Genomic DNA, 22,429 nt, shown 5'->3' with positions numbered 1-22,429 from the left:
TATGTTCAACATCATGCTGTCTCAGTCTCTGCCTCATATTTCCTACTAAATTCAGCTAAACCTCACTCCAGTCCCAAGAACAGCACAACACCCAATTCTGTCCCTGGTTCTAAATAAATGGTTAAAAAGTAATCTGTAACTTGGAATGTTCCTGAAAACATAATATAGCAGCTGAGTATGTCCATAATTCAAACATTTTTCTGCATGTGCTCAAGTTCAGCATGGTAAAATAATTTAAAGTTTAGAATCCTGTAACTCCAGTCATGACAATATTGATCTGCTTAATTGGTTCAGTGCTGTAGATAGGGTAAACCATTGACTAAATGGCTTCTGAGAATCCGAATTTTCCATTATGCTTGCTGTTGGTATATTCAGATTATTTTTCCAGGAAAGTTTGAAGTAAGTTTGCAATGGTAAGATCAGTGTACAAAACGGCCTAATTCATGGCGTATGTCAGTGTTCAAGGAAATTCCGGGCCAATAAATCAGATACAACTGTAAACAAATTGGTCTTGTATTTTTCTTTTATTGTCTATGTTTTATTTATCCACAGATCAGTTCAAAAACAAATAACACATACACAGTATATTATTGGAGCTTAGTCAATGCACCAGCACACTGGGTGGGAGGGGTATGGTTGAACATTTTTCAAAGTATCAAATAGTTTTCAAAAATTAGTTCTTCATTATAGTAACTGCCATTGAGCCTCATCACAAGCCCACTTTCGTACATCTTTATGCTATTTTCCATCCTGTGCTCTTGGCACCCCATTGTATCCCAGAACAGAAAAGTGGTGGTACATTCATGTTTAAATCTTTTCAGGTATCTGCCAATACCACAGGCTCTAAAAGGCCATTCGGGTGCAAATTGAAATACGCTACGTATATGGTAACCACCATAAGAGAAATACAACAAAATGGGCCAATCCACTATTTATTTACAGATATCAGGATCCAGAAGTTAAACTAAATGACTACATATACTGCTAGATCTCTTTCAACTTCAAGTATTTTGTGGGACACTGACTCTGCCACCGTGATAAGTGTGTTGAATTTAGCAGTGCAAATACTGTAAACAGGATCATGGACACAGATCTCTTGGAATTGAAACTAAAATTACACTGGTAAAAATAGGGCTCAAATGAGCTTAACTTGCTTGGCATCCCATTTAAAAATGGTGAATAAACGCCACCTAAAAGAGGTGTTTTTTCTTTCTGTCAATATGGAGGCAAGAGGCATCTAGTCAGATTCCACACCTGAACTATGAGTTCTCTCCACAGCTCTACGGGTAGTTCCCAGGGACACACACCAAGATAAACATCAACTGCTGTTGGAGGATCATCAACTCGGTGAAAGATGCACTTTGGTCTGCCTGAAACTTGCTGGTCTTCCAGTGCAAAGAGCTGTCCAGGACTATGTGCTGACGGACGTACTAAAGCTTGGGGCAGCCGCTGCAAAGCGCTCAATGGGGAAAGGCCACTGTGCAAGGTCCTCCCCCCATAGTATACCGAGGGGCTGGAAACCGTGGAAAACCCCTGGGGCTGTATGCACCAGAGAATGTTTTGACATGGAATGCAAATGTACATTGTAAATGTAACCTGGAATGGCAAGGGTAGTGAGGCACATCATGTACTGTATTGAAGGAAACTGATCTTTATTGCACTTTATGAAATGTCCAATTTGAATTGTTTTGTAATGTATTTTTACAAATTTTATGAATAAATTATATTTTTGGGAAAAAAACTGGATGCTGTCTTTAGCCGCTTGCAATGTCTAATCACCAGGTCACCTTTCTGCAAAATAGTTAGTGCTTTGTTCTCTATTGACAATGGAAATTTATATAAAAAGCGAGGGTAGGGATTTGTTATTTTCTTTGCCTTTTATTTTGATTTTAAATTTTTATTGCAAGTTGAGAATCAATGGAGCAGGAAGATCCATTGTGTGGGAGATTTGGCGTGATGGGATGGCAAGATCCATTGGTGCAAGAGTTGTCTTTTTCTTTTCTATCAGTGGATAAAGGGGAACCAGTGGATGTACTGTACTTAGATTTCCAGAAGACATTTGACAACGTGTCACATCAAAAGTTATTGCGGAAAATAAAAGCTAATGGTGTAGGGGGTCACATTTTGGCATGGATAGAAGATTGGCTAGATAACAGGAAACAGAGAGTAGGCATAAATCGGTCATTTTCAGGTTGGCAAGGTATAACGAATGGTGTGCCACAGGGATCAGTGCTGGGGCCTCAACTTTTTACAATTTATGTAAATGACTTGGATGAAGGTATGGTTGCTAAATTTGCTGATGACACAAAGATAAGAAGGAAAGTAAGTTGTGAAGAGGATATAAGGAGGCTACAAAGGGATATAGATAGGTTAAGTGAGGGGGCAAAGATCTGGCAAATTGGGTATAATGTGGGAAAATGTGAAATTGTCCATTTTGGCAGGAAGAATAAAAAATAAGCATATGATCTAAACGGTGAGAGATTGCAGAGCTCTGAGATGCAGAGGGATCTGGGTGTCCTAGTTCATGAATCACAAAACGTTAGTATGCAGGTACAGCAAGTAATTAGGAAAGCTAATAGAATGTTATCATTTATTGCAAGGGGAATTGAATACAAAAGTAGGGAGGTTATGCTTCAGTTAAAGAGGGTAGTGGTGAGACCACATCTGGAGTACTGTGTACAGTATTGGTCTCCTTATTTAAGGAAGGATGTAAATGCGTTGGAAGTGTTCAGAGAAGGTTTACTAGACTAACACCTGGTATGGGCGGGTTGCCTTATGAGGAAAGGTTGGACAGGTTAGGCTTGTATCCGCTGGAGTTTAGAAGAGTAAGAAACAACTTGATTGAAACATATAAGATCCTGAGGGGTCTTCAGGGGGTTGATGTGGAAATGATGTTTCCTTTTGTGGGAGAATCTAGAACTAGGGGTCACTGGTTAAAAATAAGGGGTCACCCATTTAAGACAGAGATGAGGAGAATTTTTTTTTCTGAGGGTCGTGAGTCTTGGGAACTCTCTTCCTCAAAAGTTGGTGGAAGCAGGGTGATTAAATATTTTTAAGGCAGAGGTAGATAGATTCTTGATAAGCAAGGGGGTGAAAGGTTATCAGGGGTAGGTGGGAATGTGGAGTTGAGGTTACAATCAGATATGATCTGGTTGAATGGCAGAGCAGGCTCAATGTGCCGAGTGTCCTACTCCTGCTCCTAATTCATATCTTCGTATCTTTGATTCGTTAAACTGCCTTGGCATTTCTGTGAAGCGATGGGCAGGCAATTTGAATATCGAGTTGGGATTAAGCAGCAGGTCTTGGTATAAATAAATTCTCATGCTTTCCCTCCTCCTGAAGGTAAAAAGTTCTTTCAAGTGTAAATTGGTTTGGGTGATCACTGGGTGGCTGATGTATTGGTCCAGCTTTCCCAAATCTGCTAACCCTTCTACCCTTGCCTGGTTGTGAATGAACATACATACATACAATATGCAGAAAAAACTACATCCATGGAAAATAAAGCCAGTTATATAAATAGGGTGGCTACATTGCAATAACCATTTACAATATCGCATCAATGAACTCAATGTAAGTATAGCATACTACATCTCACAACAAAATCTATTACCATCGGGAAACGTTTAGCAGAGCTGCAAGATTGCCCTTCAAACCTCTTGGGTGGATGTAAAAGATTCCATGGCTCTATTTTGAAGAAAAGAGTATGCGAGTGTCCTGGCAATATTATCTCTCAATCATCACAAAAACAGATTATCTGGTCATTATCACAATACTGTTTGTGGGAGCTTGCTGTGCACAAATTGGCTGCCATGTTTCCTACATTAAAACAGTGACTACACTTCAAAAAAACTTCATTGGCAGTAAAGTGCTTTGGGACATCCTGAGGACATGAAAGGTGCTTTATAAATGCAAGTCTTTCTGTCTTTCTTATTCATTCCTTTTTGCATTCATTATGATTTTACCTTTACTTTTTTCATCATTGTTGTATATCACTGATCTCCATTTTCTGCAGGGGTTAGGAACCAACTTTTACTCAGATGATGACATTTATGAAGGCCATTGGTATGCTGACAAGAGAAACGGCTGGGGTAGAATGTACTATGCAGATTGCTCTACTTATGAAGGTGAATGGTCTGACGATACTCCCAATGGTCAGGGAATGCTTCGCCTTGGTGAGTTATGTTTAACACAGTACTTAATAGGATTACCTAAGCTAAAGATTTATTTTCTGAATTGAGCAACGGCAGTTTGTTTTTATAACAGGCAGGAATACAGTAAAAACATAAAATTTGGATTGAGAAAAGACAGTTTAGCTGATCAAATCTGTTCTGCTTGTTACTTGTTTATTTGATCATGGACGCTGCCTTTTACCACCTCCTCCACGAACCACTAACGCAGATTGAGCCACATTTCAAGGAACATAGGAACATAGAAAATCAAGCACTGTTATTAATATTTCTATAATCCCCAACTCCCCTTCGCAATAGGTGCCATTCCAGGTCACTTTTAGTTCAATTTATCCCAAAGCAATTACCTGCTCTGGGAGTGTTCCATGGGCTGAATTTTATTAGCACGCTGCAGATCACAGCGGTGCGCTTTGAAGTCGACGGCCTTCAGGCGCGGATCTGCCGTCACAGCCCCCATGATATTTTGCATGGTAAAATGCGGCGGGGCCTTCTTGGCATTGGAGGTCATGGTGGGCCTCTCCTGCAGGTATTTTATGGGCCCCGCTGCCACGACCCCCGACGTCGAGGGGCTGGTAAAATTCAGCCCCATGTGTCCACTATCCTGTGTGGTGGGGAAAAAAGCTTTCACTGAGTTCCTAACCTTGCTTGATGTTTGTGAATTCTATATTGCATGTCCTCTAGTCCTATGCTCATTATTCCCAATTAAATAGCTGGTTTACTTTCAATTTTCTCTATAGCATTCATTATTTTCAAGACCTATATCATGCCTTTTCATCAACGAAAATAAGTTGTCATTCGAACCTGTCTTTGTAAATTGTTAATTAGTGGAATTAACCTGGTCACTTATCTCTGAATTCTTTGATGCATTTATATATTTTTTGAAGTATGGTGACCAAAATGGCATGCCATACTCCAGAAATGGTCTCACTATTAGTCTGTATAATGTCATTATAACATGTGTTGATTGTAATCCAGTGCTCTTCATTTGCATTCCAGTACTCATTTTATGTTAAATAAAAAGATTAAATTCTGGAAATACTTAGCAGGTCTGGCAGCATTTGTGGAGAGAGAAACAGAGTTAATGTTTCAGATCTGTGACCTTTCATCAGAACTGGGAAAAATTAGAGATGTAATAGGTTTTAAGCAAATGAAAGGGGGGAGGGTGGGAAAAGGAGCAAAAGGGAATATCTGTGATAGAGTGGAAAGCAGGAGAGATTAAATGACGAAGGATAACCAGGGAAAGAGTAGGGCCCATTAGGGACCAAAGTGACAATCTGTGTGTGGTGCCGGAGGACATAGGTGAGTTTTTAGAAACAGAAAAATAGGAGCTGGAGTAGGCCATTTGGCCCTTTGAGCCTGCTGCACCATTCAGTACGATCATGGCTGATCATCCGAACTCAGTATCCTATTCTCGCTTTCTCCCTGTATCCCTTGATTCCTTTAGCCCGAAGAACTATATCTAACTCTTTCTTGAATATATTTAATGATTTGGCCTCAACTGCTTTCTGTGGTAGAGAATTCCACAGGTTCATCACTCTGGGTGAAGAAATCCCTCCTCATCTCTGTCCTAAATGGCTGAAATGATTATTTTTCATCTGTGTTCACTATGGAGAAGGACGATGTAGGTGTAGAGATCAGGGAGGGGCATTGTGATATACTTGAACAAATTAGCATTGAAAGGGAGGAAGTATTAGCTGTTTTAGCAGCTTAAAAGTAGATAAATCCCCAGGCCCAGATGAGATGTATCCGAGGCAGTTATGTGAGGCAAGGGAGGAGATAGCAGGGGCTCTGACACAAATTTTCAAATCCTCTCTGGCCATGGGAGAGGTACCAGAGAACTGGAAGACAGCAAATGTGGGACCATTATTCAAGAAGGGTAGCAGGGACAAACCAGGTAATTACAGGCCAGTGAGTCTAACATCAGTGGTAGGGAAACTATTGGAAAAAATTCTGAGGGAAAAGATTAATCTCCACTTGGAGAGGCAGGGATTAATCAGGGATAGTCAGCATGGCTTTGTCAGGGGGAGATCGTGTCCAACAAACTTGATTGAATTTTTTGAGGAGGTGACTAGATGTGTAGATGAGGTTAAGGCAGTTTATGTAGTCTACATGGACTTCAGTAAGGCTTTTGATAAGGTCCTGCATGGGAGATTGGTTAAGAAGGTAAGAGCCCATGGGATCTAGGGCAATTTGAAAATTGGATCCAAAATTGGCTTAGTGGCAGGAGGCAGAGAGTGACGGTCGAGGGTTGTTTTTGAGAGTGGATGCCTGTGGCCAGTGGCGTACCGCAGGAATTGGTGCTGGGTCCCTTGCTGTTTGTAGTGTACATTAATGATTTAGACGTGAATATAGCAGGTATGATCAGTACGTTCGCAGATGACATGAAAATTGGTGGTGTCATAAATAGTGAGGAGGAAAGCCTTAGGTTACAGGACGATAAAAATGGATTGGTAAGATAGGCAGTCAGAGGAAAATTGAATTTAATCCTGAGAAGTGTGAGGTGATGCATTTTGGGAGGACTAACAAGGCAAGGGAATATACAATGGATGATAGGACCCTCGGAGGTACAAAGGATCAGAGGGACGGTTGGTGTACTTGTCCATAGATCACTGAAGGCAGCAGCACTGGTAGATAAGGTGGTTAGGAAGGCATATGGGATGCTTGTCTTTCTCAGCCGAGGCATAGAATATAAGAGCAGGGAGGTTATGATGGAGCTGTATAAAATGCTAGTTTGGCCACAGCTGGAGTACTGTACTGTTCTGATCACTGCACTATGGGAAGGATGTGATTGCATTGGAGAGGGTGCAGAGGAGATTCACCAGGATGTTGCCTGGGCTGGAGCATTTCAGCTATGAAGAGAGACTAGAGAGGCTAGGGTTGTTTCCCTTAGAGCAGAGAAGGCTGAGGGGGGACCTGATTGAGGTATACAAAATTATGAGAGGCATTGATAGGATAGATAGGAAGAAACTTTTTCCCTTAGCGGAGGGGTCAATAACCTGGGGGTTTAAGGTAAGGGGCAGGAGGTTTAGAGGGGATTTGAAATAAAAAAATTTCACCCAGAAGGTGGTTGGAATCTGGAACACACTACCTGAAGGGGTGGTAAAGGCAGGAACCCTCACAACATTTAAGAAGTATTTAGATGAGCACTTGAAATGCTATAGCATACGAGGTTACGGGCCAAGTGATGGAAAATGGGATTAGAATAGATAGGTGTTTGATGGCCGGCACAGACACGATGGGCTGAAGGGCCTGTTTCTGTGCTGTATAACTCTATGACTGTATGACGAAAGGGTTGATTTTGCAAGGCCAAAGGGAGTGGTAACGGGACAAGTAAAGAAACAAAAAATGTGTCTATGGAAGGTGTGAATGAACCGCTGCCATCCAAAAGCAAAAGGAGAAAAACAAGAAAGAAAAACAAAACCAACAAAGAAAAAAGGAAACAAAGTGGGGACAGAGATTACGATCGGAAATTGTTGAAGTCAGTGTTGAATCCGGAAAGTTGTAAAGTGCCCTGTTGGAAGATGGGGTGCTATTTCTTGAACTTTCATTGAACTACTGCAGGAGGCTGAGGACAGAGAGGAAGCAAGGTGGAGAATTAAAATGACAGGCAACCGGGAGCTCGGGGTCACTCTTGTGGACTGAACTGAGGTGTTCCACAAAGCTGTCACACAATTTGCATTTGGTTTCCTCAGTATGGAGGAGACCGTATCATGAGCAGTAAATACAGTATACTAAATTGAAAGAAGCACAAATAAATCACTGTTTCAAGTGGAAGGGGCATTTGGGGCCTTGGACAGTCAGAATGGAGGAGGCAAAAGGGTTGATATTGCATCTCCTGCACTTGCATGGAATGGTGACATCGGGAGGGGCGAGGATGCTGTGGGTGATTGACAACTGGACCAGGGTGTTGCAGAGGGAATGGTCCCTTCGGAATGCTGAAAAGAGAGGGGAAGGGAAGGTGGTGGCATCACACTGGAAGTGGCAGAAATGGCAGAGGATGATCTGTTGAATATGGAGGCTGGTGAGGTGGAAGGGGAGGACAAGGGGAACCCTATCATGGTTCTAGGAGGGAGGGGAAAGGGTGAGAGAAGAAATGCATGAAATGAACCAACACAGTTGAGGGCCCTGTCAACCATGATGGGGAAGAATCCTTGGTTGAGGAAAAAGGAAAACATATTGTGGGCGGCACAGTGGCGAGCACTGCAGCCGCACAGCTCCAGCGACCCGGGTTCGGTGCTGGGTACTGCCTGTGCGGAGTTTGCAAGTCTTCCCTGTGACCGCATGGGTTTCCGCCGGGTGCTCCGGTTTCCTCCCAAATGCCAAAGACTTGCGGGTTGGTAGGTAAATTGGCCATTGTAAAAATTGCCCCTGGTGTAGGTAGGTGGTAGGAGAATTGAGGGAAGGTGGGGATGTGAGAGGGGAAAAAATGGGGATTAATGTAGGATTAGTATAAATGGGTGGTTGATGGTCGGCGTGGACTTGTTGGGCCGAAGGGCCTGTTTCGGTTCTGTATCTCTCCATGACTCTATATTAGAACTGCTTGTATGGAAGGTTGCATCATCAGAATAGATGTGACGGAAGAGAAACTGGGATCATGGAATAGAGTCCTCACAAGAAGCGGGCTGTGAGGAAGTGTAGTCAAGGGACCTGTGGGAGTCAGTGGGCTTATAGTGAAGCCTTATTGAAACTGCTTTACACTGTACAGATTATTTGAAGATAGGATCACTAATTGCTTCCAAGTACTTTTCCTTATTAGAGTCATAGAGTCGTACAGCATAGAAACAGGCCCTTCAGCCCACCGCATCCATTCTGACCATAATGCCTATCTATACTAATCCCACCTGCCTGCATTAATTCCATATCCCTCTATGCCTTGCTCATTCAAGTACCTGTTCAGATGCCTCTTAAATGTTGCTACTGTTCTTGCCTCCACCACCTCCTCTGGCAGCTCATTCCAGATACCCACTATTGTTTGTGAGAAAAATTTACCCCTTTGATCCCCTTTAAACCTCCTCCCTCTCACCTTAAATCTATGCCGTCTAGTTTTAGTCACCCTTACCATGGCAAACAGACTCTGGCTATCTACCTTATCTATGCCTGTCATCATTTCATATACCTCAATCATGTTCTCTCTCAGCCTCTTTCGCTCCAGGGAAAACAGACCCAGCCTATCCAATCTCTCTTTATAACTCAAGCCCTCCAAACCAAGCAACATCCTTGTGAATCTTTTCTGCACCCTCTCTAGCTTAATCACATCTTTCCTGTAGTGCGGCGACCAGAATTACACACACTACTCCAAATGCGGCCTAACCAACGTTATGTACAACTGTAACATGACGTCCCAACTCTTGTAAATGCCTCGGCCGATGAAGGCAAGCATGCCATACGCCTTCTTCACCACCCTGTCTACCTATGTTGCCACTTTCAGGGAACTATGTACTTGCACCCCAAGGTCTCTCTGCTCAACAACACTCCCCAGGGCCCTGCCATTCACTGTATATGTCCTGCCCTGGTTTAACTTCCCAAAATGCATCACTTCGCACTTGTCTGCGTTAAATTCCATTTGCCAATCCCTTGCCCACTTTTCCACTTTATCTATATCCTGTTGTAACCTTAGACAACATTTTTCACTGTCCACTATACCACCAATTTTGGTGTCATCTGCAAACTTACTAATCATGCCCCCTACATTCACATCCAAGCCATTAATATATATGACAAACAACAGAGGGCCCAGCACCGATCCCTGCAGCACACCACTGGTCACCGGCCTCCAATTTGAAAAACAACCTTCCACCTCCACCCTCTACCTCCTATCACCAAGCCAATTTGTATCCAATTGGCTAGCTCACCCTCGATTCCATGTGTTCGAACCTTCTGGACCAGCCGACCATGCGGGACTTTGTCAAAGGCCTTGTTAAAGTCCATGTAGACAACGTCTATCGCCCTGCCCTCGTCAATCCTCTTGGTCACCGCCTCAAAAAACTCAATCAAATTCATGAGACATGATTTCCCACGCACAAAGCTATGCTGACTATCCCTAATCAGACCTTGCCTTTCCAAATGCATATAAATCCTGTCTCTCAGAATTCCTTCCAATAACTTTCCCACCACTGATGTAGGGCTCACCGGCCTGTAGTTCCCTGGCTTATCCCTGCTGCCCTTCTTAAATAAAGGCACAACATTAGCTGTCCTCCAGTCTTCCGGTACCTCACCCATGGCTAACGATGATACAAAAATCTCTGCCAGGGCCCCAGCAATCTCCTCCCTTGCTTCCCATAGCATCCTAGTATACACCTAGTCAGGCCCTGGGAATTTATCCACCTTAATGCTCTTCAAAACCTCCAACACCTCCTCCTTTGTAATGTTGATATCCTCCAGGATATCGCTGTTCCCTCCCTTGAACTCACTAGCTTCCATGACCTTCTCCATGGTAAATACAGACGAGAAGTATTCATTTAAGACCTTGCCCATTTCCCGTGGCTCCACACATAGATTACCACACTGATCCTTAAGGGGACCTACTCTCTCCCTAGCTACCCTTTTACTTTTAATATACTTATAGAATCTTTTAGGATTCCCCTTTATTTTATCTGCCAGAGAAATCTCATGGCCCCTTTTCGCCCTCCTAATTTCCTTAGGTGTAGTCCTACATCCCCTATACTCCTCGAGGGACTCGCTCGATCCCAGCTGCCTATACCTGACATAAGCCTCCTTCTTTGTCCTGACCAGACCCTCAATATCCCTCGTCAACCAAGGTTCCCTAAACTTGCCAGCCTTGCCCTTCCATCTAACAGGAACTTGAACTCTGAACTCTTCCTATCTCACTTTTAAAAGCCTCCCACTTGCCAGACGTCCCTTTACCTGTAAACAGCCTCTCCCATTCACCTTTTGAGAGTTCCTGTCTGATGCCATCAAAATTAGCCTTCCCCCAATTTAGGACTCCAACCTGAGGACCAGTCCTATCCTTTTCCATAACTATCTTGAACAAAGAACCAAAGAACAGTACAGCACAGGAACAGGCCATTCGGCCCTCCAAGCCTGCGCCAATCTTGATGCCTGCCTAAACTAAAACCTTCTGCACTTCCAGGGACCGTATCCCTCTATTCCCATCCTATTCATGTATTTGTCAATAGAGCTAATAGAGTTATGGTCACTGGTCCCAAATTGCTCCCCCACTGACACATCAACCACCTGCCCAGCCTCATTTCCTAAGAGGAGGTCGAGTGTAGCCCCTTCTCTAGTAGGGCCATCCACATACTGCTTCAGAAAACTATCCTGGACACACTTAACAAATTCTTCCCCATCTGATCCCTTAGCACTAAGGCAGTCCCAGTCAATATTAGGGAAGTTAAAATCACCTACTATTACAACCCTATAATTCCTACACCTATCTGTGATTTCCCTTCATATATGCTCCTCCAATTCCCTCTGACTATTGGGGGGCCTATAGTATAATCCCATCAAAGTGATCACCCCTTTCTTATTTCTAAGTTCTACCCATATGGCCTCGCTGGACATTTCCCCCCGGGATATCCCCTCTCAGTACTGCCGTGACGTCCTCCCTAATGAATAGTGCAACTCCCCCTTCTCTCTTAACTCCACCTCTGTCACGCCGGAAGCTTCGGTACCCCGGAACATTGAGCTGCCAGTCCTGCCACGTCCTCAACCACGTTTCCGTAATAGCTATAATATCACAATCCCATGTACCGATCCATGCTGAGTTCATCTGCCTTACCTGTAAGGCTTCTTGCATTGAGGTAAATGCAGTTTAGCCTAGCAGACCTTCCACGCTCCCTGTCCTGCCCCTGCCCAGCCTGCCTACTGGACTTGCTTGCTTTAACCTCTACATTTGCCTCAACTATCTCATCGGAGAGACTAATACTTTGGGTCCCAGCCCCCTGCAAGACTAGTTTAAACCCACCCGAGTAGTATTAGCGAACCTCCCCGCAAGGATGTTGGTCCCCTTCCAGTTCACATGCAACCCGTCCCTCTTATACAGGTCACCTCTGCACCAGAAGAGATCCCAATGATCCAGGTAGCTGAAGCCCTCCCACCTACACGAGCTCTTCAGCCACGCATTCATTTGCCTTATCCTCCTATTCCTACCCTCACTAGCATGTGGCACAGGGAGTAATCCTGAGATTACAACCCTAGAGGTCCTTCTTTTTAACCTCCTGCCTAACTCCCTATATTCACTTTGCAGAACCTCATCTCTCTTCCTGCCTATGTCGTTAGTACCAATATGGACCATGGCCTCTGGCTGCTCACCCTCCCTTTTCAGAATGTCCTGCAGCCGCTCTGAGACATCCTCGACCCTAGCATCAGGGAGGCAACATACCATCCTGGAGTTTGCGGCCACAGAAACGCCTATCTGCATCCCTTACGATAGAATCCCCTATCACTATAGCTCTTCCACCCCTTTTCCTCCCCTGCTGTGCAGCAGAGCCCTCTGTGGTGCCACGAACTTGGCTGTTGCTGATTTCCCCGGGAGGTCATCCCCCCCCCCGCCCCGCCCCCCCACCAACAGTATCCAAAGCAGTATATCTGTTTGAGAAGGGGGGCCTCTGCCAGAAGAGCTTCAAAATAGGACCCTTTCATTTTATACATTTTTTTTATTTTAAGTTGTTCCAGTGTGCATCATTTTGCATTTATCAGCGATAAAATACATCTGCCATATATCAACCTGCCTGGATAATTGATTTAGGCCCCTTTGAAAATAAAGCATTATATTTCTACTTATTACCTACACACGTGTTCAGTCTTTAACAAATTTAATAATACCACCATAGATGTCGTGTTGTATCATTGAAAAATAGTGTTATCAGCAAAGGTCACAGAAAACATCTTTCTAGAACATCACTAGTTACTTTTATTTTTTCCAATAAGGATGTTCTACTTATCGCAATATCTGTCTTTTGTTGTTAAGCAAATTCACAGTCCATCTAGACAATGCTATTTATTCCACGAACATCAGCTTCCCTATTATTTTCACATGAGGAACTTTGTTGAATGACTGAAAATCCAAATCAGCTACATTTATAGGATTACCCACATTAACTAGCTTGATTACCTCTTCTACCAGTAGGGTTACCTAGTACAACAACACGGACTGCTGTCTCAGAGGCTTCTGTTTAAATGCAAAAACTTCTACCCTGGATATTTCTTTTGACTTTGAAACACAGAACATTATAGAAGACTGAGTTGTGGTTACATATCTGAAATATAGCAAGCAGACTTTATGTATAGAGCTCAAGGCTTCAGTATTATTTTTGGTCTGTGGTAGCATTCTTGGCTCTGAGGCAGAAGGTTGTGGCTTCAAGTCTCATTTCAGGGACTTGAGCACAAAATTTATGCTGACCTTCCAGTTCAGTACCGGGGGAGGGCTGCACAGATGGAGGTGCCGTCTTTTGGATGAGATGCTAAACTGGGGCCCTATCAGATGGAAATAAAGGATCCCATGGCACTATTCGAAGAAGAGCAGAGGAGTTCTCCCTGTTGTCCTGGCCAATATTTATTCCTCAACCAACATTGCTAAAACAGATGATCTGGTCATTATCACTTTGCTGTTTATGGGACCTTGCTGTGTGCAAATTGGTGGCAAAGTTTCCTACTTTACAACAGTAACTACAATTCAAAATTTTTTATTGTCTATAAAATGCTTTGGAATGTCCTGAGGTCATGAAAGTCTTAAATAAATGCACCTCTATTTGTCTTTCTTTCTTTTTTATTTTAATTTCTCCACATGACAATTAGTTGCAGCGGTAGAACGAACAGCAATTACTTCCAGGCAGTTGTCACATATATGACAGCACTGTTCATTTTTACTGATCCAGTGTTTACTAGAATTCTTGTATTTAACAGGAATGCATTTTCAGTACAGTTACAATTACAGAAAAAAACTTGCATTTATATAGCGTCTTTAATGTGGTAAAATATCCCAAGGCACTTTTCAGGAGCATTATCAAACAAATTTGATGGTGAGCCACACAAGGAGGTTAAATGACAACACCCAAAGTTGCAGACAGAGTTGCACTATTCTGCCTTCATGAAAACAGCACTTTGCTGTCTGCCTCATTAAAATGCATTGACTGGCATGAAATTGCACAGTAGATATGAACTAAATGCACCACAGAAAGTTAAGTCTTGTCATCACAAGCAGAAGTACCCTTTTAACAAGGTCATCATTTAATTGCTGTCAATCAACCCCTCAGGCACTGAATATTAACTAAGTGTAGAGTCTCATTCTTTCAGTTATTGTTGAAAATTTTAAAGATATCAAATTTAAAATCACATTTTCTTTTTACTTTCATCTTTTTCTCTTTCTCAATCCATTTTTTCTTTCTTTCTCTTTATTTTCTTTCTGTACCTGATTTGACATTGAATTCATCCACTCTAATTTACACATCCATCTTCAGTGTTTATTTCTCAATCCTTCAATCAGATTGGTTAAAGAAGTACACAGTTGCTTTCCCTGTCCACTTGCTTCCCCGATGCCCTGTTTCCCCTGCTAGGAGCTCACACTTTCAGAAACTTGCCAAGCAAAAAACTGAACGTGCAAAGGAAATTAATTAACTAATTAACAGCACATGCCTTTAGATGCCCTGCTACAGCAAAATCTGGGCCATTGCCCGGATGCCATTGCCCGGATTTTGAAATCAGCAGTGAATGAGCAGTGTCACAGTTCATTATGCTACAGCTGCCCACAGACTTTTCATGGGCTTTTGAGCAGCAACTTGCGGTCTTCAGAAGTCTGATACCATGCGGCAGCTGGGACCTGTGTGAACATGGTAAGAAACAGTGTGTCTCTTCATGTTATCCGATTGAAGAATCCTTACTGAAGCACAAAGAGTCTTAACCAGGAAGTGTGTTACAATATTTAATTCAATGCAAAATTGTGTACAGAAAAATAAATAAAAGGAGGGATAGAAAGATGAGATTGAGAGAGGGATAAGAGACAGAAAAAGTTTTTAAAAAGTTTTTTAAAATCTGCAACACTAATTAAAGTCTAAAGGAATGAGACTGCACAGTTGTAAAAGTAAATTTTCAATGCCAGTTAAGTGGTTTGGTAGTAAGTTAGACTTACCAGTCCAGTTAAAAACTCATTTACACTTTTATGGACATGCCCTAGCTTTTTCTGGTGTGTTTAGTGGCTATCTAGTGCATAAGTATCCCAACTTCACGTCCTGCACGTGCTTGAATGTCAAATTGCTCAGTAGTGGAATCACTACACTGGCGTAACAAAGCTCGTGGAGCAGCAGGGAAAATCGGACAGCAACTTCCTGATTTTTGCATTTAATTGTATATAATTGATAGCCTCACCATTATTCCTAATGCAAAATCTAGGCCATTGTGTTTTTCAAAGTAATCTGGAACCAGCAACTATCACACAATTAGGCAATCAAATTGAAGTCATGTTTTTGACAAATCTTTTTCTTTCATTACTCAGTGCACAGAGCTAAAAATAAAAGGATTGGTTCCATTTCTGGCATAGATCAGGCAGGCAGTTGATGCAGCATCCACCATGCCTGTTGGAGTTCAAATGACTGTTGGAGTTCAAATTGACATAGTGGTCGGGCCTTATTTAAATACAGCAGGGGAGCTGCTGGTGCTAACCACATTACTTATGGATAACTTGGTATTCGGGTCAAAAGTCCAGTGCGCCTGCTGGTACTTAATGGAAGCCTGTAGTCCTTAAAGGATAGGTGCACTTTTTAAAAGGAGTCAGTGCATAACTGAGGCAGAATGTGACATGACATTGGCTAGAGCATCCTAGAGCAAATGAGGAAGAAGGAGGAAGTCCTTTTTCCTTCAAATGGTCAATGGAAGCAGTAGCAGATGAATGACTGTGTACTGGAAAATTAGTCAGCTGCAGTGGAGAGGGGTAGTTGGGCAGGTCAATGCCGGCAGCATTGTTACTAGGTTCTGGCTGCAGTGCAGCAAGAAAAATAACAATCCTAACAGAACTGCTAATGTAAGACTACTCCATATTTCTTACTTTTGAAATTGTCCTGCAAAACCATACTTAAGCGTAGTAGTGGCAATCCATCTCATCCCCAGTTCCCATGCCTCTGCACCAATCATTACATCTTTTCTACATTCACACACTCATCACCTGCTACGGCCCTCACAATGATTTAGGCATTATGCCTATACTTGATGCTTCTTCTTCTTAGCTTGCAAACTATGGTAAGCTGCCTCACATATCTTCAAAACCCCTTAACAGGACAAACACCATCCCCTTTTCACTCTTCTTGCAGGAGAAGCTGACACACAATTGAAAGGAGACTTGAAAGAACAGGAGGAAATTACACTGCATTGCAAACTTTGATGACAATACAAGATATGGCCGTTGACATCATTGGCAGGGAAATAGCACAGAGCATTGAAGATGATTACACTGAGGCCGTGTAGAACAGGGTGTTTGGGCATTTTCTTTTCCTTTTTCTCTTTCCACAACTCACTCACACAGACTCACACACAGTATGATAATGTGGTACTGCACTCTCATTCATCTGCTACTGCTTATCCTTCCCATTACATGTCTCTAACTAGGACCTGCAGCCATACAGATGCAGCAGGAGAACACTTCTAAAGATTCACTGACTTTCATTGTTGCTCTTTGATCAACACAGAATTTGGCACCCTGCATGATATAAATAAAGGGATCTGCAAGGGGTGTTTTATGGAGTGCAAGTGAGCAGGTGCAGGTGGAAATGGCTTGCTGGAGGACAAGCTCACAGTTTAGATTTGCTAAAGATTTTGAAAAGAAGAATTCTTTCTGTGCACCAGAAATAGGTGCATATATTAGACTGCATGCTAAGAAGCTACTGCTACATGTCGGTAGCTGTGGATGAGTCCACTACCAACTTGTGTGAGGATCTGGTGCATGGCATTACTACTCTGCAAGCAGTCATAAAGTGCATGGTCACTTCAGTGGATGCTGCAGTTAAGCCCTTTTTGTTGCCATGTGTGGCACTAGTAGTATCTCTCAGAGATGCAGGCTTCATGCGTCCCTATCTCCACCTTGAACAGATAGGGCGACTGAACACATAGGAGTTTCAAGTGGTTCCTTTCTTTCTTTTTCTTTTTTCTATTAAATTTTTAAACCAGTTTCACAGCTATCAGTCTTCTCTAGTAATCTCCCATGTGGCACCTTGCCAAAAGCATTCCTAAAGACCATGTACAATACATTTACTGCATTTCTCCTGTCTACTATGTCTGTTACCTCCTCAAAGAATTTTGTAAAGTGTCTCAAACAGATTTCTCTCTTTTGAAATATATGTTTGGCTACCTCAAACTATTCTTGCTTTCTAGAAACATGATAATTTTATCCTTAATTAAACTCTTAAAATTTCTCCTACCACAGATATTAAAAACTAACTGGGCTGTAAGTTACCTGGATTAGGTCTTCTGCCTTTTAAAAAATGAGTATTACATTGGCTACTCATTAGTCCTCCGAAACACATTCATGGTCTATAGAGCCTTTCTGGACCTTATCGGTTCCTTGCTTGCCTCTCTTAGGATCCTAGAGAGTGTATCCAGTTGAGCTCTGATACTTGGTCTTCCTTAGCCTAACTAATTTAACTAAAGTTTTCTTTCATTCATCATACTATAGTTCGTCTTGATTGTAACCACTTAAGTTTTCATCTCCTCACTAATATTCTTCTCTTCAGTAAAGATTAATGCAAAATTCCTTTGCCATTCTTTTGATCATCTACAATGATAATCATTTCCTCTTGGGTTCCACCTTTTTCTTGCTTAAACTCAAGAAAAACTGTCCGATTGGTTCTTTTACGATCACAATAAGGTTAAAAGGTAAAACATTCACTGAAGTTGTAAGCACATTCACTGTTTGAAAAGGAATGAACCCTGTTGCGGTCAAATAAGACGAAGGACAAGAGGGGAGCCTTGTGACCCCTCCTCATCTGATCGTAACAACACGATGAGCTGAATGGCTTCTTTTCTGTGCTGTAAATTTTCTATTTTTTTTAAAAAAAAGAAATACTATGCAAGTAACTGGCAGGGAAGAAAAAAAACAAAGTTGCTTGCATTTTGAACAAGGGTTGTGAAGTGACTGATTAAGAGTGTTACAGATATATCCATGGGCCTCTGATCACATGGGCCCATGGCCACAAAGATCTATAATACTTTTAGCTTGTGTCTGACATGTGATATATTGCTTAGTAAATTTGTTGTGTTACAGCATTGGACAAATTGTTGTTACACTGCATCAGGACCATATTCTAAGTCTCAAATTACATAATGAGTAATACTGGAGGACATCTACCAGTTTGCCTTTTTTGTGATTTGCTAGTTAAAAATCTGGTTTGAATTTACTGCTATTTATACCAACTATTAATGCTCCCTACATGTGATGAGAGCATACTTATGCAATCTGATCGAACAGAGCACCTGCTTTGATTTCCAACATAAATATATTTATACAGTTGGTTCCTGTTATACAAGCAATCAGCTTTGGCAAAAAAATCTCCATAAGGCCACCTCAGATAGAAGAAGTCTGATGATACTATAACATGTATCAAAATTAACAATTTGTCTATATTTCACCAATATTTCAAGTCATTTGCTTACATTAAGATGGTAGAATTCAGATGTACTGAAGAATACCAGGAGGATACAAACTGATGATTATGGTTGTTGAACTAGTTATTTATTATTGTAAATATTTTTGATCTTTACATCATTTAATAGTCCTATATTTATTCAGCCAATGAAAATCGCTATGAAGGTTTCTGGAAAAATGGAAAGAAAAATGGACCAGGAAAGTTGTTTTTCTTTGAGAAAGGCCAGTTGTATGATGGTGTGTGGGTAGATGACATTCCAAAGTGTGGAAGCATGATTGACTTTGGTCGAGAAGATGCTATTGACCCTACTCCCTATCCAATACCACAGGTACTTAACTTTTACTGTTGCTTATTAGATAGTCCATTTTGCATGATTTATTTGCATGTTTATAACAAGTATGGAATGAGAAAAGACCATTCAGTACATTAAACCTTTTCTTTCCAGTAGACCATGCACAATTTGTATCATTGTGGATGTGCTGCAATTTATTAATCTTTTAAAGGAAAGAGGTGATTGACATTTTTAAAAATGTGCACGTCTACTTCTTTATAATATTTTTATGTCATATCATCTGCTTAACCAGGGTGTATATTTCTTCTTTCTTACTTGCTATGTGTGGTCTCTATGTTCATCCCCATCACATTACAACAAAGAAAAATTCTCCAATATAGAAATGCTGTGATACTTGTCAGTCCTACTCACTATGTTATCCCCGAAAATTAAATCTCATTTAAATGCAGTGAAGTAACATTCAACAAAAAATTGTAAAAAATCATAGACTTATCCATTCCACTTGCCTAGGAACATCCTTTATTCCTCCTCCATATAGGGTATGCCATACCTTAATGGTGTTGACCCAAGCAGATGTTTTCCTCTGTTTGTATCAGTCCTGCCCACACCTCTGTATTCCAGAACTCACCCAGCTGAAACCCAGGGACCACTGTGAAAAGTGCACGCACAGTAGACCAAAGACACGCATGTAACTTTATTCTCAGCCCCGCCTCCAAAAAAGCAAGTTTCGTCTTGGGATCTGGCAAACAGTGACAAAAATTAAGCATCTTTGTCAATGGTGCATCATATATTGGATTCTTTCTTGCTGGTCACAGCACACAGAGTTAAAATTGGTTTTATTGAAATAATAATAATACTAATACTGAAAAATTAGTTCCCGATAGATGTTTCTGTAGAGTGCAGAGAATATGGGTGAGATCTTAACTCACTCAAAACCCATTCACTTACATATAGTTAAAATTGAGCCCTAGAAGTATGAGTTAACTGTTGCTGTTGTCTGTCGTTAGGTTCTCATCTAATTGGTCATACAAAGTGTTTGGAATTGATCAATGGGTCATGTTGGTCCAATTATACGCACCCTGTTTACAGTACACATTTGGCAGCTGTATTTGTGTGGGGAAATACTATTTTAAATCCTGTGAATAGCAGAGCCTTAATTTAAGCCAAGTACTATTTTATGACATGAGTATTGTACTAACCAATACATAATTTATTATATTACAGCTGATCGTCCATGGAATTGGTTACAGATGTAACTGGCTCTACTTTCTTTTTTAACTCTTACATTTTCCTCATGGCTCTAACACAGTGTCTGACTTTTTTTTTTGCTCGTTTCCTTCTCAGTCTTTCTGTAACTCTTCTCTCCTTTGAATGTCTCCAATATCTCTGTGGCATTCATGAATGTTCCTTTACAAGATACTCAGTATCTTGTTACAATTTTTAAAGGATGCATGTCCTTTCAAACACCTTAATGTTCTTCAAGCACCCTACTTCTGGAACATGTCAATGATTTTCCTATCCAAAGATCTATTATAGTATTTGTGCCCTGGACAGTTGTGATATTATTTCGAATGCTTATTTAGATAAATGATTTCTGACTGTCAAACAACTTGTGCTCCTTTTTTGCTTCACAGATCATTCCCTCAAATATCTTCTTTTAAATTCCATGATTTATCTGCTAATGCTTTCTACTAATTTCTTTTATGATTGCATTGTGAACATCATTATGTAACATGCATTAGTAGTGCTGAATTGCACGAGCATTGTTTTGTGATTTTCCACCCCCCACTACCATGTAAGACCCATTTTATCATCTTGTGTGATAATATTGTCAGCTATCGGCTCTTCACGCCAAAAACTCACTGATCATATCCAGCATCAATCTAAATGAATCTTTCTCAAGCAAACAATGAAGTTAGTTCTTCTCTTAGGTTTTCACCACTGTTAATTCATTAATTACAATATTCATTTGTACCTAGCCAAATGGAATGTAATTATTTTTATAGAGCCTTTGAACACAAATTTATTGTAATTGTCAAAAAAGTCTATTCCTGAATTGCAGGTAGACTTCAGAATGCTGATTGAAAATGTTTACCATGACCATACAATAGTATCTGAAGGATAAAGCTCTGTTATACACAGTCACATATTGTATCACTGCTGCTAACATCATGCAAACTGTTAATCAGTCACTGCTAGTGAATTAATCAGCTTATGAATCCTAACAGTCAGAAATCATTTCAGAGTTTAAATATTTAATCTAACTGGTTCCTGAAAATAACCATGTCCTGCTGGATGCATCTGGATTACATCTCATCCAAAATATTTCTATAATGACAAATTCAGATTACAGGTACAATTTAGCCGTTTGACAAAAAAGTAGGCAACTGCCAATAAGTCTTAAATATATACAGAGTGTTTATAAAGTTCTTATGTAACTTTAATAACTTTGGATGTACGCATGGTAGAAAGCGTAATTCAAAAATGTTTTAACGTTAATGTTCAAGAAATTGCTCAGCAGCAACTGGAGAATATTTTCAGCAAGTTGGAAAATCAGAATGAACGATGTAACACAAGAGATGGTGGTTATGTTGAAGTTTAGAAATTTGAACTGTATTATGTTAAAACTTTATGAATTATGCTTTCCTATGCCATTTACAGTTTGTTTTAAATCATGTGTACATCCAAAATTATTAAAGTTGCAAAAGGACTTTATCATGCAGGCCCCCACCTGCCAGGAATGAGGTATATTAATTTTGCCACATGGACATTAAATTTCAAATTTTTGCTGGGAAGAGAAGGCCTGATACCAGGGGTTGCCAAGTCCCTGGCTGGAAAGACATTTTTGCATATTAACAGACCGTACTTGTAGACAAAGGACCATTCCTTGACCCATCCAATACACAAAGCCAGAAGTGGTTATACCAGTCACATGACTACCCTGCTGACCAACTTGGGGAGTTTTAAATTGTAGAGACAGTGTTTGAACTGGTTGAAAGCTCTTTGCTCCTGGATTGAAAAGATCTCTCCTGTCTGCTCCCATCTCTTTCTCATTGGAACAAACCCATTGAAACACATGAACCCCAAGAGAGAAAAGTCTCCTACAGTGAACAAGGTTTAGGAAGAATACTGGGCCCCATTGAAAAGCAAGATCTACCTACAAAGTGACCCTATAGCGAGCTCGAAGAACCGTAACAGCACTTCAGATATTGCCTCAAACCTATCCACTTTAATTTTTCTTCTGCTCTTTTCTGTCTCTATTTGCATGTGCGTATTGCATATGCATGCTAGCGTGGGTGTGTCATGTATCCATAGGCATCAACCGAATTAGAGTTTAAGTTTAATAAAATTTCACCTTTCTT

The 22,429-nt window shown here is 41.1% G+C and overlaps 1 protein-coding gene across 1 annotated transcript in view; it reads left to right on the top strand.

Moving 5' to 3' along the window:
* Positions 1 to 22,429, top strand: part of morn3 (MORN repeat containing 3) — a 62,754-nt gene that overhangs the window by 13,402 nt on the left and 26,923 nt on the right. Inside the window, exons 3-4 of the mRNA XM_068055023.1 lie at positions 4,013 to 4,172; positions 18,919 to 19,103. Of these exons, the coding sequence (XP_067911124.1) occupies positions 4,013 to 4,172; positions 18,919 to 19,103 (345 nt within the window). The remainder of the gene's footprint in view (positions 1 to 4,012; positions 4,173 to 18,918; positions 19,104 to 22,429) is intronic.

Source organism: Heterodontus francisci, chromosome 23, assembly GCF_036365525.1.
Source record: "Heterodontus francisci isolate sHetFra1 chromosome 23, sHetFra1.hap1, whole genome shotgun sequence".
Taxonomy (NCBI): Eukaryota; Metazoa; Chordata; class Chondrichthyes; order Heterodontiformes; family Heterodontidae; genus Heterodontus; species Heterodontus francisci.
The sequence above is the reverse complement of the archived record's forward strand: the minus strand, read 5'-3'. Positions and strand labels throughout refer to the sequence as shown.